At 44.1% G+C, this 16546-nt stretch overlaps 2 protein-coding genes and 1 non-coding gene across 3 annotated transcripts; 1 reads left to right on the top strand and 2 right to left on the bottom strand.

Annotated features, from left to right (window-relative positions):
- Positions 1–535: 535 nt before the first annotated feature.
- Positions 536–1809, bottom strand: LOC127315707 (uncharacterized). Its single transcript, XM_051346177.2, has one exon. The coding sequence runs from the start codon at positions 1769–1771 to the stop codon at positions 536–538; it is 1236 nt and encodes a 411-aa protein (XP_051202137.1). The 5' UTR covers positions 1772–1809.
- A 3217-nt stretch (positions 1810–5026) lies between these two features.
- On the top strand, positions 5027–12691 carry LOC127314779 (dihydrolipoyllysine-residue acetyltransferase component 1 of pyruvate dehydrogenase complex, mitochondrial). Its single transcript, XM_051345302.1, has 17 exons — positions 5027–5458; positions 5526–5559; positions 8361–8410; positions 8504–8548; positions 8671–8744; positions 9464–9533; positions 9622–10020; positions 10434–10494; positions 10577–10621; positions 10712–10795; positions 11255–11331; positions 11406–11468; positions 11690–11760; positions 11855–11915; positions 11998–12058; positions 12132–12212; positions 12292–12691. Exons 1-17 carry the CDS (start codon positions 5204–5206, stop codon positions 12348–12350), a joined length of 1590 nt encoding a protein of 529 aa, XP_051201262.1. The 5' UTR covers positions 5027–5203; the 3' UTR covers positions 12351–12691.
- A 2320-nt stretch (positions 12692–15011) lies between these two features.
- On the bottom strand, positions 15012–15096 carry TRNAY-GUA (transfer RNA tyrosine (anticodon GUA)). Its single transcript is given in 2 exon segments — positions 15012–15047; positions 15060–15096. It is a non-coding gene; the product is annotated as a tRNA-Tyr (tRNA).
- Positions 15097–16546: the final 1450 nt, after the last annotated feature.

Genomic DNA, 16546 nt, shown 5'->3' with positions numbered 1-16546 from the left:
GGCAAAGTGCAACTGCAAAGCCATGGTTAGATATGAGTAAACATGCTATTAGAAGAAATATTTAATATAAAATGTTTAGTTTATCAATGTTGCATCTGTACGCAATATAAGCGTTTAATTAATGATAAAATTTCCTATGTGTATACTTTATGCTTATTTTACACAACCTGGACGAAGAAGGATAAGGTTGCTAATTTCATTTTTTCACTTCCTAGAATAATTGAAAACAACAACTCATCAATTGTGTACGCCCCATCATCTATTTATCTCTTCTTCAAAAGTTTCTTCATCTCACTAACATTCATCTCGCAAATAGTCTTAAATAATTGTTTCATCTAAAAGGTATGCATGACAATAAAAAAACATAGATATTTATCGATAATTTAAGTTAAAATCTCTAAATTATTTTATATAAATAATATGTTTTAATACGCTTTAAGTATTTACTTGTAATGAGTATATAAGTGAAATTATATTTTTATTATATTTTTATTAGGGGCCCAGAATTCTGCTTTCGCCCCGGGCCCTCAAAACCTTAGGACCGGGCCTGCCCAAGCCCCTGGATCTTCTCCACCGTGTTGTCCTTGAGGCTGTACACCGCGGCGCCCAGCTCCTTATAGTCGGCATTGTTGTATGCCAGCCCCGGCGGGTGGTCTTCAGTGAAGTAGACGCAGCCGGCCTTCAATTCCGGGTGCTCCCTCGTCGACACACACAGCGAGTTGTTCACTCCGACGAACAGAGCAGTATCACCGATGTCATTCACCTCCTTCCACCGCCCTCCAGCTTCGCCGTCCAGGACCTGCAGTTTGATGGACCAGGTCCCCTTGCAGCCCTCGGCCTGCTCGTAGTCCTTGAGCACAACCATAAGCCGGCCATCGGGAGCCGCTATCAGGTACTTGCGGCTGCGGTTGCTCTTGCTGCGGTGCGACGAGTTGTTGCTCTCGATGGGCAGCCGTGGCGCGACCACGGTGCTCGTGAAACTGCCCGCGGCCGCATCCTGCTCCCACGACTCGACGGCGCCGGAGTACGTGACGGAGTAGAAACGCCCACCGTGGTGGATCGCGTCCTCGACGCCGTCGCGCGAGGGTGCCAGCCTCCAAGCCGGGTTCTCCGCCGTGGCGAAGGCCGGAGCTCCGTACTGCGGAGTCAGGATGAGCATCGCGGCGTAGTTGCCGGGGCGCGCGGACGCCGAGAGGACGACCTTGCGGTAGAACCAACTGCGCATATCCTCAGCGCAGGTGGTGTGCGTCCCGGGCAGACTCGGGCCCCAGCCTTGGTGGTCGTACGGCGGGCCGCCGAACCGGATGTCCCGGAACGGAGCCATCAGCAGGGAGAAGTGGTGGTAGTGGTTGGAGGGCAGGAAGAGGCCCAGGGTGGAGATGGGCGGGAGCGCGGCCTGCTCGCCGGTGACCAGGTTGAGGAGGCGCATCTGGCCGCGGTCGTCGGCGGTGACGAGCCATCCGCCAGGTGAGGATCCCAGGAAGGCGAGGTCGCGAAGGGCGGGACCTCGCGCGCGCGCGCCGGCGGCGCGGGGGTCGGCGAGGGAGAAGAGCGTGGCGGTCTCCGCGTCCGGGGTCTCTCCGGGGAGGACCAGGCACGGCGCCTCCGGCCTGAAGGCAGCGCACGACGTACGGAAGACCCCGGCAAAGGAGAGGCGTCCGGCAAGACAGAGACGGCCGTGGATTTCGGCCAGCAGATCCGGCGAGAGGCTGCACAAGTCGCCACCGCTTTCGCCTTGGCTGCGGCGGTGCGTCTCCGATTGTGGCGGCATCGCGACTGTGACGGTTTGGTTTGGGTACGGTACCAGCCGGTTTATTCGTCGTCGCTTGAGGAGTTGGAGTCGATCTCGTGTTCGCAGCCAGCAGTTCATTAACAAGGTTGTTGTGTTGGCCCGGGACTTGTATCGACTATGACGGTTTCGGTGGTGAGAGCCTGCCCGTGTAAAATTAACCCAGTTAATTTTTATTTCTTTTTTCTCAATTTTTTCGTACAGTTAAATGCGTCTAGATAAATTTATATATCTAGATAAAGCCGAGTAACTTATTTTTGAACCTTCTTTACCGTGAAAGTCGAGTTGATGATTGCGATGTGTCACCAACACAACAATCTGGCTCATTGGGCCTACCGATGTGGTCAGATTAGCCCTACATATATTTTCCTCAATATATAACCATCTAATCTACTCTCCTGGACATCTCGCTAGCGTCAAAGATTTGCCAAAATCCTCCTCACTGTTGTAAAATGCTTGCCAAAATCTTTCTCGTTGTTCTGAAGTATTGCCGCCAAAACTCACATCTTACTTGCTAGAAGAGAGGTTAACATCATTGACAATAATATGCATATCGGAAGTGTTCGAAGAGAAACCTCTTTGTTTGTATGAGCAAACGCAACAAAGCATTTAATCAGAGTTATTTTTAGAGTTGTAATGTTTGTAATAATAGAAGAATGCTTATTCTCGAGATTCTCATGGCCGCACTTGAGTGACCCGTGATTTTGCGAGATAATCAAGGCTTAGCTCCTCACCATCACATAATAGAGAACTATGTTTCTCCAAGAGATCAAGATGTTTTAACTTAATGTTTTTAATCTTGTGTGGTAACCTCTCGCATATGTTCCTCTTGTACTAACAGACAACTCTTCTTGTTTATCACCCACATTTGCCAAGACATTAACTCGGAACAAGCCATCTTTAAACTCTTCACTAAGCAGATCAACATCATCACTAACATCATAGTGGGTGGAAGATGTTACATGGGCAATGAAGAACGGTAGAGTGTGATTATCCTTCTTAGGCATGTCAAAGATGGAGGTTATCGGTGGAGATGAAGCAATTGCAATTCCGACAACGCCAGTTTATTCATCGTCGCTTGACGAGTCGGAGTCGGTCTCAAATTTGGAGCTAGCAACCCATTCAGCAAGGTTGCTTCGAGACTTGTATCTTGAATAACTCTTGATATTCTTGTCCTTCTGGTCCTTGGATTATCCCTACTATCCTTGTTATCTTTCTCTTCCCTCTTATAATTGTTCTCTTTGATAGGCTCAGGACAATTTGAAATGTAGTGTATGGCTTCACAAATATATCATGTGGGCTTCTTGAGTTTGTACTTGGTGGAGTCTCTTAAGTTGGACTTGAAATTGTTGTAAGTAGTCTTTCTTTGTCTTCGTGTACATATTCTTAAAGTTGCGAACCATGAGAGCCAAGTCATTAGTAACTTGTTGTTGGTCTTGTCCTCCTTCTTCATCAATTGAGATCTCTTCAGATTGTGGTGCCTTCAAAGCAATGTTTCACTTTTACCGAGTAGAAGACATGCCTCGAGGATCTTCTTTGTCCTGAAGCCCCATTTCATGAGCACAAACTTCGATAGGCTTGAGGTCTCGATAATTTGGCGCCATTTTAAGTAGGCTTCAAGGGATGTGATATTTGGAGATGAGATCATGAAGTATCTTCTTCCAATGATGTAATTTCCTTACTTCTGAGCCGAGCTATTTCATTTGTGAGGAGGAGGTGTATATCTAGGTGTGTAAGAAATAGAGGACAAAGGTAGGTAAAAAAGCTCTCTCTTCTCTTAGAAAACCACTAAAAAGGTCCTACTTCTCCCTTGGTGGTTGGTGGTTGGTGGCTTAGAGGGCAAAAGTAGGAATATGACTTCTAATGTAACTAGCCCGGTAGTACCAATGAGTTAAACCTAGGAGCACCATACATGTAAAAACTATATTCATCAGCGAGAAAGTTGGATATCGAATGTAGTAGAGCGAAATACTTGGAGGTATTGTCTGGATTATAACACTTGAAAATGGTTTTTACATGGACGTGAAGACACAAATTTCAGAAGTTTTGACCTAGAAACCGGCTAGTTTTCATCCTAGAGTGATTGAAATTACTGGAAGAGAATCACCTTAGTGGCACTGGACCGAAAAAATGCCATCATGCATGAGTTTGGAAAAAAAGGGTTAAGTTGATGCTCAGAGGAACCGTATAGATATGATCCGGGAGTACCACCTTCTACATATACATAAAAATCATTGGACGGATTTATCTACACTCAATAGCGATAACACAAATAGAGACTTGTCATAAACGTGGGCCTCTTCCAGTCTCTCAAACTCACATGGTTAGAGGTATTAGGTAAGTGTAAAAGAAGATCTTGAAGATTTTGAGTGGATTTTGAAGGAAAACTTTGTGGGGTATTTGAGGCGATATTTTTTCCCCTCATGCTTTGCCAAGTGACCTTCTTGATAGTACGCCATATCTATGTCTTAATGAATAAAAATTACATTGCATATGAGCATATATATTTTTCTATCTCTTTGAAGGACCACCAAGCATAATACATTTTTGCAATTTCCATGATCAGAAGATGTGAAAAGAATAAATGAAAATGGCTTAATCATATTGAACTAAAACCTCAAGTCTTGCACAAGATTGGTTAGTTCCGTAATTGCCTTTCATGAATCATCCAAAACTCACTATATGGATACTTGGTATATTTTTAACTAGTTAGCGTCACATCTTACTAGCCTCTAGGGACCCACATTAAATGTCGTGTGCAATGCACGACATAATGTTTAGTGATGTTATTCCCCTAGCACCATCTACCATAGCGCTGATCTACGCTACTAGTCGCCACAAATAGTCGATCCACTTGTCAGATAATAATAATAATTTGGAGACATGTTTGCGTTGCGTGTCCTATGTAATCATCATGATATGCCTAGCGGCAGTGGGAGATTGTAGATGAGTCTGTAAGGTTCATAGTTACATAGCTGGTGAGTGGAATTCGAATTCGCAAGAGTGTTAGCCTTGGCTTCACATGAGGCGATTATGATAGCACAATGGAAGAGTAAACTTTCTCATCAATAGAAATCTCAGGAATGAAAAATAGGTTGAATAGATTTCCTATCATGAAAACCATTCTCAAAAGTGTCTTTGTTCTAGAGAATTTTTTAACTTAACTTTTTTTTACTAAAGTACTCTAAAAAATACAGGTTAGAGGTAAAGTGGCTCTTTGCTCACCTGGAGCAAGCCCGGCTCGGCCCGGCCCTGTTGGTGAGTTGTACCGGCCAGACCTCCGCCCTTTCCAGGAGTCAATCTCGCTCGACGGGGCACCTCGATTTCCTAAATCCGGCGCCGCCGAAACTGCCTCTCCGCCCTACCTCACCGCGTCGCCCCCCCAACCTCGCCGGCGTCCACGCCGCCGTCATCATGCTCCTCCGCACGCGCCGCTGCCTCCCTGCTGCCCTTTCCCGCGCAGCCGCCCACCCACGCGTCTCCCCTGCCGCGGCCTCCCCCGGACCACCGCCACAACATGGTCCGGTGGCCGTGGCCGTGGCCGTGGCGAATCAGGGGAGCGGAATCGATCCCCGATCTGGAACGATCGACCGGTTTCGGGGCTCCACGATGGCCCGAGCGAATCTGGTAACGCTGCGTCCAGCATCCATCGGTGGTGGACGTCACAAGGTTAGTCGAAAGATTAATCCCTCTTGTTCTCACGTAGCTGTATACTTACGCGGTATTTTCGCTGCAGGTTGGTATGCAGGCCCGATGGTTCTCTTCGACAGGTAGACCATTCTAACTTTGATATGGTTCTGGTGTATGCATGTTGCTCTATTGCTGTAGATGTATTATAACATTATGCCCACTGGAATTTATTTTTTGTCCATTTGTACCTTTATACTTTAATAGCAAAAGTGCCCGTGCGTTGCAACGGGAAAAAAAATAAATCTACGTTACGAAAACCAGCCAGCGTTTTCACGTCGTGCTCCGCGGCAAGGTGTGCCACCAATGCCTCTCTTGTCAGCTGGTTGAGCCAATCCACTCAGTACGCGTGCCAGCGAGAAATCATTGTTTTTTCTCATCATCAAGGTCATTGAATCCTCGTTAGAACGTCCAGTTCCACTCTTCTTACTATGCGCTAGCTTGCAACAACTTCGAAACTTATACATGGAATGTCATCCCGCTAGATGCAACAATTCTAACTGATAAATCTCGTGCATCAATATCTCACAATGTTTTTGCAATGTTCGTCCTTCTTCTTCTTCTCTTTATGACACCTTAATGTTACCATGCACGGGCGGACATCTGCGGCGGACGTAGAATGTCCGCGGGATGCTGTTGGCCGTGAAGGTGACAAATCAAGTGAAGGATCATTCACATGTCACAACAAAAACCATTAGGAACACTCCCATCTTGTGAAGCTGCAAACAAACCCAAAAATATGGTTGCAACATTGCCATCTTGTGGAACAGTAAACACTAACATATCACTGCAACTCTAAAAGTATGATTTTTTTTAGTACATATCGATTAGCAGATAGAAAAGTTAAAGCATATATGTAGTGCCTGATTACTTTGGTACCTTTGATCTTTCAAAGTGCTAGATGGTTGAATTGCAGAATGAAGTGGGTGATCCTTTATTTTTTTTCTGTCCAGCCAAGCTCTCTATGATTATTATTGTTGAAAGTCCACTCTTCCGCAAACAACAATTTTTCACAAAAATTCAGCACATATGTATATAGCTCGTAACATTTTTGGATACACTTCCACGACACAGTCATCGCAATCCGGCTTGTGCTGCAATGCTACAAAAGAGAAGCAAATCCTCAGTCAAATTTATCTAATATATTTAAGAAACTGCAGGGCTTCCTAGTCTGATATACTCAAACCACCAAGCGCCACGAAGAGTGATTACTGAAACCAACATCATACAAATTTAATGAATAAGCATGTGGAATTTAAATCTTGTACGCTGATAACCACAGCAGACATCGTTTATGGTGGTAAGTGAATGCTTAAGTAGTCATCTCTCTCCCACCAAGTAATGAGCCATCTACTTTTGGCACAGTTCAACGCATGTAGAGGATTTGTATTTGAATTTACAAGAAACTTGGTAGAACTCTTCCCCAAAGAAGAAAGTCACGATGCTGCAACTAATTCCTCTCGTTGGAGGAGGGATATATATCCAGCTAGCTCAGTAGGACAAGCAGAATCATTCTTGAATTTGCACCTGAATATGATACACCAGCAAAATGAACCTATCGTATTCAAATCTTCAGCATCCAAATCACACCACCGCACCACATCCAATCGAGCCCCTGCCTAGAGTACTGCAGCGTCTCGGCACACACGATATACAGATCCCTCCCAACAGCATGTAGCAGGCTAGCAGCTGGCCATGTCTGTTGTCCAGTTACGTACTCCGCGCACAACCACAGGACCAATTGAGTAGCGATGAAAGCTATGACCAATTGCTGAAACAGATGAAGCGAGCAACCAACGTTCAGAGTTCAGACAGAGGAGAAAAAAAAAAGCAACAATTAGCACATCAGACTGCACCGCCTTATGGGCAGCACAGCAGACGCCGTATGGGCGCACGCACAACGGAGAAGAGGCCCAAGGGTTCAATGGTTTGGTTTCACTGGTCACGGCGCACCAGCTGGACGTGGCGCGGGGACCTATGGGCGCCGGAGAGACAGGTACCTGGTGACCGCCACAGCAGCGGCACTACGACCCATGGCGGAGGTCGGGGAAGACGGAAAAAAAATACGGCGAGCTCACACTGCCGACGAAGATGTGCTGATCCGAGGCTGGTAGAGAGTGAGGAGACGGCAAGGTCGACGGCCGGAGAGGAGGAAGATGCGATGGCCTCGATTCCGTGCGTTCCAGATCGGGGACCGGTAAGAAACGAACAAACAGAAAAAAGTGCAGGCGTCGAGATTTTAGGAGGATTATGCATAGCTTGCGGGAAGGAAGAAGGAAAGAGATCCCTCCCAATCGTGCGCGACATGGAGACGGGACTCGTACACGGTTTTCTTTCTCTTTTCTACCAACGATCGGTCTCTAGGAAAACAAAACACGCGACTACAGAAACGGTCAAAGGAGCGTATGAAGGACAGACGAAGACATAAACAAGGTTGGACGAAAGCGTAAAGCGACGGACCGAACCAAGGAAACGTTAGCTCCTTTATTATTAGGTATAGATATCTTATGGATCCTTTGTAGTTTCTCTATGCTTGGATTTGCATCAACTGAAATCTTAGAAATGCTAGCTTTATGCGGTTCGGAGCTTCTAGTGCTTCTTGATTATTGTGCAATACAGACTTAAGCAACGAAATGAATTCACATGCAGTCAAGGGAAGTTAGCATCCTGAGCAAGACCCTGACTTCTATGTAGTAACGATACATTACTGTTGAACCCTGAGCACATCCTTTTGTTGGCATACTTGCCCATCACATTCGTTTTCTTTTATTACATTTTCATGTTTGCAACTTAATTATCACCCCAGATATGTACTGAAATATGCTGGTACAAAATAGTAAATACTATCCAGTATATCATGAAGTTGCTTGTATCATTTCTGCAGGGCTTCCACCACATATGGTGATAGGGATGCCAGCGCTGTCCCCTACTATGGTAAGAGCTTAAACATTGGTCGTAGTAATTCTTGATTGATGCTAGCAATGTGCATTTCCCCCATACGTACATATTTAACATAGTTTTCATTAGAATCAAGGTAACCTCACAAAATGGAGAAAGCAGGAAGGAGATAAGGTAATGATTTTGCTATGGCTTCTTCTCTGATATAACTTGTGTGTCCTAGCATAGAGTTCTTAACATTTCCTCTCTTAGTTAACTATGAGCACGTGTCTTCTAAAGCTATATGTTGTTTCCAGATCGAGGTTGGTGATGTGATCTGTGAGATAGAAACTGATAAAGCTACACTTGAATTTGAAAGTCTTGAAGAGGGGTAATGTCCTCCTATTCCACTTTGTGTTGCCTTGAAGAAAGATTGTTGACATTCTTTTGGTTCAACAAATAATATTGTGTATCATGTGCTTACCTAAGGAGCTCTGGTGTTTGCGCTTTCGATAAGTTACATACTTCTCATTCGCTGATAGAACTTGTCAGGAAACTCCTGGGATAGGTTGCATCCAAATTTATTGAACTCACATTCTTTTAGCTGCATGTAGCCTCAGCATTTCTAGGCCTTGTTACCATTTCTGCCCAGTCATTATTATAGAAAATATATGATTCACTGGCTGACTTATCTAATCACCATTGACAATCCTTTATTTTTCCTTACTACTTTTGCCACTCCACATCAAATCTCTTGTTGCTTTAAATATACTATGTTGTGCACAAAATGCACATAAAAGGGTTTCAGTAGTTCGCGTGAAATTGTTTACTGTCAGTATGAAAGTTAATGTGACAACTATGTCTATGCTACTTGTCTACCTTGGTTTTCATGGTGTGCATAAGTATATTTTGATATATTGCTCTGTTGTGCTGCTGAACTGGTGTACAGTATTGATTTTTTTCTTCTAAACTTATTCCTTTATGCATAATTTGTGCGTGCCTCTTATGTTTATTCTTCTGTGCCATGTGACCTTCTGTAATCACGCGTATCTGTGTAACCTGCACAAACGACAAACCTTCAATTTTTGGTTCACTCCTTTAATGCTGCAGGTATCTGGCCAAGATTTTAGTACCGGAAGGTTCAAAGGATGTTCAGGTTGGACAACCCATTTTTGTCACGGTATAGCTCCATGCTTGACTGGTGGTTCTTTTTTTTCAATGGCCATTCATTTTAATGTCAGCAGTACTTATGTCATGTCCATTTGAAGGTTGAAGACTCTGAGGATATTGCAAAGATACCTGCAGATACCTCCTTTAGAGGCGAGCATGACGAGGATCAGTCAAGTGGAAGTGCAGCACAAAGTGTCAAAGTTGATGCTGCTGAAGAAAGCCCAGCATTGAGACATATCAGCCCAACAGCTAAGATGCTCATCAAAGAACATGGTCTTAATATCTCCTCACTGAAGGCATCAGGTCCACGTGGGACTCTTCTGAAGGGTGACGTTTTGGCTGCATTGAAGGCAGGCACTGCTTCAAGTTCAGCCAAAGAAAAGACAGCTCCTGCGACACCTTCACCCGAACCAGCTCGTGATTCCCAAACTCAATCTCTACCCACTTCACAAAAGAGCGGTACATTTGAAGATATGACCAATACTCAGATACGCAAGGTACTGTGTCTGGCCACGTATTCATTTCTGTTGCATCAGCACATACTTTATAAATAGATAAATTCAGATTTTTTTTTGAGAGCAACCACGTATTTCATTAATAGAAAATCAAGTTACCTGACATCCTCTAAAAGCAGGATAACTAGTCTAATTGAAATTATGTTTTATTCAGGTTATCTTTCTAACTCATGTCCTTTTTTTTACCTTGTTGGTAGCAACCATATGATTTGTACTCTAGTGCCACCTGATATCTTTTGAGTGAATTTACATAAACATAAACATGATTGTTGTTTTGTTAGCGGGAGGGCTGAAATTAATAATGCCTTTCTATTAAATGAACTTTGTTATTTTGTCTATTAAATTCAAAGTGCATGATTGTTGTTTCAAAAGTGACAAAAAAGTTGTATATGCAGGTGATTGCAAAAAGGTTGCTTGAATCCAAACAGACTACTCCACATTTGTACCTATCCAAAGGTTTGTACTCATTCCATTTACAGTCTGCAATTTTATTGGCGGTATTGAAACGATTTGTGTTATGTCCTATTGTCCTTGTCAGATGTCATACTGGATCCCCTGCTCGCCTTCAGGAATGAACTGAAAGGTGTGTATTCATCTTCTTCCCATTTGATATTTCAGCGATTCACCTAGCCAGAGTATAACCCTTTTTCCCTTGGGCATTCTAATATTGCAGAGCAACACGGCGTGAAAGTTTCAGTAAATGATATCGTCATAAAAGCTGTGGCACTTGCCTTAAGGAATGTCCCTGAAGCAAATGGTAATGATGCAACATTTTTGGCTATTATATTATGAAGTGTCTATTTGTTTTAGGCAAGACTACCAGTTTTTATTGCAAATCAGATGTATCAGGCACAAACCATCTCTGTGTAAACAATTTTTCTGTCAAAAATAGCGTGTCAGTGTAATTTAGTGAGTGATGAGGGATTATATTTCCAATCTCGGGAAGCTTATAGTGCTACTGTCCCTAGGGACAATGGTAGAATAATATGATAGAACTCCATGAACATGATTTATTTCCATATTGAGCGGACGGTACATGAATAAATTTGCATATTAACTTGGGTCAGCTCAACATACTATGGTATTGCGCTAGAGTTTGTCTTCCTCAAAATTTGTGCTCCACTGATTTATGAAATATTCAGTTACATATGCGGGTTATGTGTATGTCTATTAGTTTCTGCTTTTGTAAATCTTGTGCTTTATCACCATTTGCCAGCTTACTGGGACAATGCGAAGGAAGAAGCCCAGAAGTGGGATTCAGTCGATATATCTATCGCTGTTGCTACAGAGAAGGCACGACAGCATTGTCCACAAAAGTTTTTGTTAGCATTTGTTGATGTCTGTAATGACAGTCTTTGCTTTTATAGGGCCTGATGACTCCTATAATAAGAAATGCGGATCAAAAGACAATATCAGCAATATCCTCAGAGGTATGACAATTCTATTTAAGCAGAATTTCTTCAGCAGCATGACTTTATGTTAGGTGATGAGCTACGGTTTAAGTCGTAGGCATGCAGTTCTTATTGTCAACCAGAATCAAGCTTGCACTTGGAATCACCAAAAATACAAAATTGTCCTACTACCTGTAGACTAATTCAAGTGTTTCAATGGCAATGGAAGATTCATGTTTCTCCCTTTTGAAACATTTTAGGTCAAGCAGCTAGCCGAGAAGGCACGAGCTGGGAAGCTTGCTCCTAATGAATTTCAAGGAGGGTCTTTCAGGCAAGTGACTTGTACATGTCTGACATTGACCCGTATTGTTGTCTCATTGATTATATTCCATATTTGAAATTCTCACCTGTCCGTGCTTATGCAGCATCTCAAATCTTGGAATGTATCCAGTGGACAATTTCTGTGCAATCATTAACCCTCCACAGGTTCCTCCTTGTGCCGTGTCCTGTCAGTTAAGGTGTTCCTTTGAATTCGTACTGTTAATCTCTTTCCATATTCTCCTGTCAGGCTGGTATTCTCGCTGTTGGACGTGGTAACAAGGTTGTGGAACCAGTGATGGACAGTGATGGTATATTTTCTTGAATATGATTGTCCTGCTTAAATGAGTCGCATTCATCTCTAACTCATATCTCAATGTCCAGGAACAGAGAAGGCTGCTGTAGTAACAAAAATGAGCCTGACGCTGTCTGCTGATCATCGTATATTTGACGGCCAAGTAGGAGGTATTGATCATCTTAGTCCTGTAATTTCATCCATCTTCTTTCATGTTATTTACTCTCTTCCTTTTGTGACACGTGGCAGGCAAGTTTTTCACAGAGTTGGCATTGAACTTCAGTGACATCAGGAGACTGCTTTTGTAAATGAAAGATGCTATTTTATGGTGTTCCGAGAATTCTTTGGAGGTGGCACAAGAAAAGATACTAGGTGCAAATTTAGTTTCAGTTGCTTGATCACCAACCCGTGAAAAGTAACCAATTTTGTAAATTTAATAAGAAAACATTGGCAACTCCACGGCGTTTCCCCTGAGAATTTGACAGCCATTTTCATGTTTGATGTGGTTGCCCAACATTATTAACTCTTGAGGCTGAGGCTTGCTGCAACTCTGGCCATGTTTCTAGAGGATTTCTGGTTGACATGAACATGGCATGGCGGCAGTATAATAAGTAACCATTCTTCTTACAGTATGGGTACATTCTTTTCAGGATCGCAGATTGCTTGTCAGTTTATGCCAATTTTGCTTATCACAGCAGAGTGTGGATGTGCAGTGGTTTATTCTTGGTCAAACTTCCGAAGATTGACCGAATTTTTAGACTTTATTTTTCCTTCTTAATAAACATGGATTTAATTATCCTACTTACCACATTTTCACATCCCTAACTTTGAGACAAAATCCTCTCCAATATCAACAGCACCGTCCACAACAGCAACACAATGTTGAGAATAAAGCCATGTTCGGCATTTATTGCAAAAAGAAAGCCAGGTTCCGTACTGCTTCCTCCGGTCTACTAAATCCCAAATCCTAGGTCAATAAAAAGGGATAGACTATTAGAGCATCTCCAACGGAAGCAAATTTGGTGCACATGAGCACCAGTGCTCTCAGTTTTTTAAATATTTAAAAACTGTATTTCTGTGTTTCAAAAAATCATCACATTTATTCCATGAATACATACACATGTTCTGAATATTTATGCAAAGTTTCGGTAGAAATTACATTGTATTTTGAGCTACAGGAAAAAAACAAATTTGTGGCTACGTATAGAGGTATATATTTGTCAGAAATTTGTCTTTTTTCTATAGCTTAAAATATAATATATTTTTCTCCAAATTTTTTACCGTACCTTCAGAATGTTTGTATGTATGTGGGTATTTAATTTCATAATTTTTGAAATCCAAAAAACATGATTTTTAGAAATCAGGAGCACTGGTGCTCATGTGCCAAACACACTTTTCGATCTCCAACGGGCTATTAAAAGGGATAGACTGTTTAGAGCATCTCCAACGGGCTGATCGAAAATGCGTCCGTGCCTTGCTCCAACGCGGTGACGCAAAAGGACATCTCCAACGGGGTGATCGAAAATGCGTATGGGCCTTGCTCCACCGTTGAACGCAAAGTGACTGGACCGTCCGCAGCGACGTAAACCTGATCCAAATATGCATCAGGTTTGCGTTTTCGTGGACGCGTCGAGTGTCGCCGAAACTTACGTAGGACCCGCACGTGGCAGGGAGGCCGATAACATTTCCGAAAGTGGCCATTCCTCGCGCGAAAAATCAAAGTAGACCGGCGCTAGCAGTCCAGAAGCGATGGAGGTCCTCACCGCCGCAGCCACAACCATGAATTCCGAGGGAACCTCGCACTCGCCGCCGCCCCAGAGTCCCCCATAGCCACGACCATAGCCACAATGGAGGCCGCAGGTCCGGCGGACGCAAAGCGTGCCGCCACTGGCGACCGGGACGCTAAGCCGAAGGCGGCAAAGAAGGTGTTGTCCAAGGAGGAGAAAGGTGTCGAGGCCGCCAAGCGTCGCAGCCGGTGCAGGAACCAGAAGGAGAGGAATGCAGCGGCCGCCGCCTTGGAGGCCACCCAGCAGGCATGGAAGATGCAGCTGAAAGCCGACGCCGCGCAAGTAGGCCTCCATCCGAGCATAGCGGATGCCTACATGCTCGTCAAGCGAGAGGGGATCGTCGACGTCGCTCCTCCGCCCTCGTCGGTGAGCTCGGTAAGTTCCCAGCGGCGTCGACGAGGCCAAGACCCTTGCAGAGGACACAATGATCATGCTAGCCAACTTGATCAGCGTCGATAACGACACCAGGATCTGGTTCATGAAGAGGCGCACCGAAATCCGCGCGCGAGACGACTGATCTGCGGCGCCAATGTCTAGCACCATGGCCTCCTTTTGGACTTCATATGGTGTTCTAGCCTTGTTGTGCCCCTTTTTGACTCCATTTTGCGCCCCACTATGTGCAAAGTGTGATGAGCTTATTTCAGACCTCAATTTGAGCTAATTTGAGGCTATAATTTCGTGCAAATTTGAGACTACAACCTCTTTTCTGAATTTTCTAAACCTAAACTGGCCCGCGCCGGAAATGCGTCGGCCCGCTGGAGCCATCCCCGACGCAAACGGACGCATGACCATTTTCACATCCACGGGCCAACGCAAACGGATGAACGCGGACATTTTGGCCGTCCGAAATGCGTTCACCCGCTGGAGATGCCCTAACCCTTACTACATAGTTGTCAATTATCATTGAACCAAACAACATTTTGAACGTTGATCCGTGGTGGTTTTCCAGTCTCCCTATGCTTGGAACCAAAAGGGCAACATGGAGCGAGCTATCGGGGGCGACAGCCGACAGGGGCTCACACGGCGCGTATGCATGATAAAAGAATTGAGCCGAGTGTGGCGGCACATTGCGTCTGGTGATTATCGGGAATAGATTTTGGGAGAACTATTTGTAGCCATTTCTGCTACTGATAGAGAAAATGAGGAAGCAAAAAATTACTGCAAAGAAATTAAAAAGAAATGTCCGACCTGCCGGATTCGAACCAGCGACCTAAGGATTTTTCTGCAACACTACAGTCCTCCGCTCTACCAACTGAGCTAAGGTCGGGATGTTGGTAATGTTGATGTCAATTGATATTACTTAAATAAAAAAGATTTGATTTGCCCAAATCGAGCCGATTTGCTTGCAGTAACGCTAACTTAATTTGCAGATAGTGGACTGATTAAATTCATTGTTAGATCATATGAAATTGTTAAGCACTTCTCATAGAAAATTCATGGTACCAAACTACCCCTTATTTTGCATACACTGTAGAGAAAGGTTATAGATAATTAGACTACTTAATAGTACTAGTACGAAACGTAGCTGGTAGCCAAAAATATACTAAGTTGCTTACATACGAGCTGTTGATACATCTCGATTGCTGCCGTCAGGTTTGCTTAATAATACCAATTGTGAAGCATATTTATCCACGTAATGATCGTGAAAATGACACTAGCTAGTACAGGTTGTTCATCAATCATTTGCCCAAAAAAGAACTGCCACACGAATGGCACTGAGGTGTGCATGCATCCAGAGCGTTCCTGAATATTTAATGGTTAACCGATTGCAGGATCTTTGCTTGCATGCAACTTCTTTGCTTGCAAGAGTTACCATAGCACGTACCCGATGATGAATTGCAGACAAGCGCTCGTCAACGGCAAAAAGGAACACAAATGAAGCCTGTGGGCTCTAATTTGCTTACGTGTTTTGAGATTTGTTGGCACGATTTGTTCAGGATCATCTGATATGAACACCTACTCCAGCTAGTGTTTTAGAAAGAAATCACTAAATCTATAAAGCTCCAAACAATTGAATCAGGTAGGTGCTGAGTAAATTAGCTTGCATGCGCTAAAAAAAGCAAACAACATATAAAGAAAAGAGGCGAATCTTGAACATAATGAAAATTTGTCCACTGAGTGATTGCTAACCAAAGAAGAAGCAAATGCACAAAAAAGATGTGGAAGATTGCCCTTTGTAGGAGGAAGAACCTTTGTCTACCTGTAAGAAGACATGATATCACAAACCCCTTCATCCATTGCCGAAGAGCCCCCCCCCCCCCCCCCCCCCCATCGGGCCGTCAGATGGCGGGTACACTCGATGAAGATCGTTGTGGAGTATGTTTGATAAGGATACCGCTAAAGGGGAAGAGACTCTGAGCACAACCACCATTTCGACTCGAGGTCCATAACGAGAGGAATATTGTCATCACGTACAAACCAACCACACTATGACCAACTAGCCAGGACATAAGATCTAGAGATGGCGCCTCCAAGGAGGGGGCAACACCAATGGACCGTCACCGCATGGTCCAGCAAACAAGACTAAGGGTTTCCACAAGAGCCTGAGGGGGAGGGACAATGGCCCGCGATAGTGCCTCCAAGGAGGGGAGGGACACTATCTCAATGCTTGTGTGTAGGTACCACACTTATCCCTATGGAGGACAAAGAAGATGCTCCCCATATCCTGGTGGGAGACTAACAACCGCACCATGTGTGTCTCCCGCACATGTCACATC

Source organism: Lolium perenne, chromosome 7, assembly GCF_019359855.2.
Source record: "Lolium perenne isolate Kyuss_39 chromosome 7, Kyuss_2.0, whole genome shotgun sequence".
Taxonomy (NCBI): domain Eukaryota; kingdom Viridiplantae; phylum Streptophyta; class Magnoliopsida; order Poales; family Poaceae; genus Lolium; species Lolium perenne.
The sequence above is the reverse complement of the archived record's forward strand: the minus strand, read 5'-3'. Positions and strand labels throughout refer to the sequence as shown.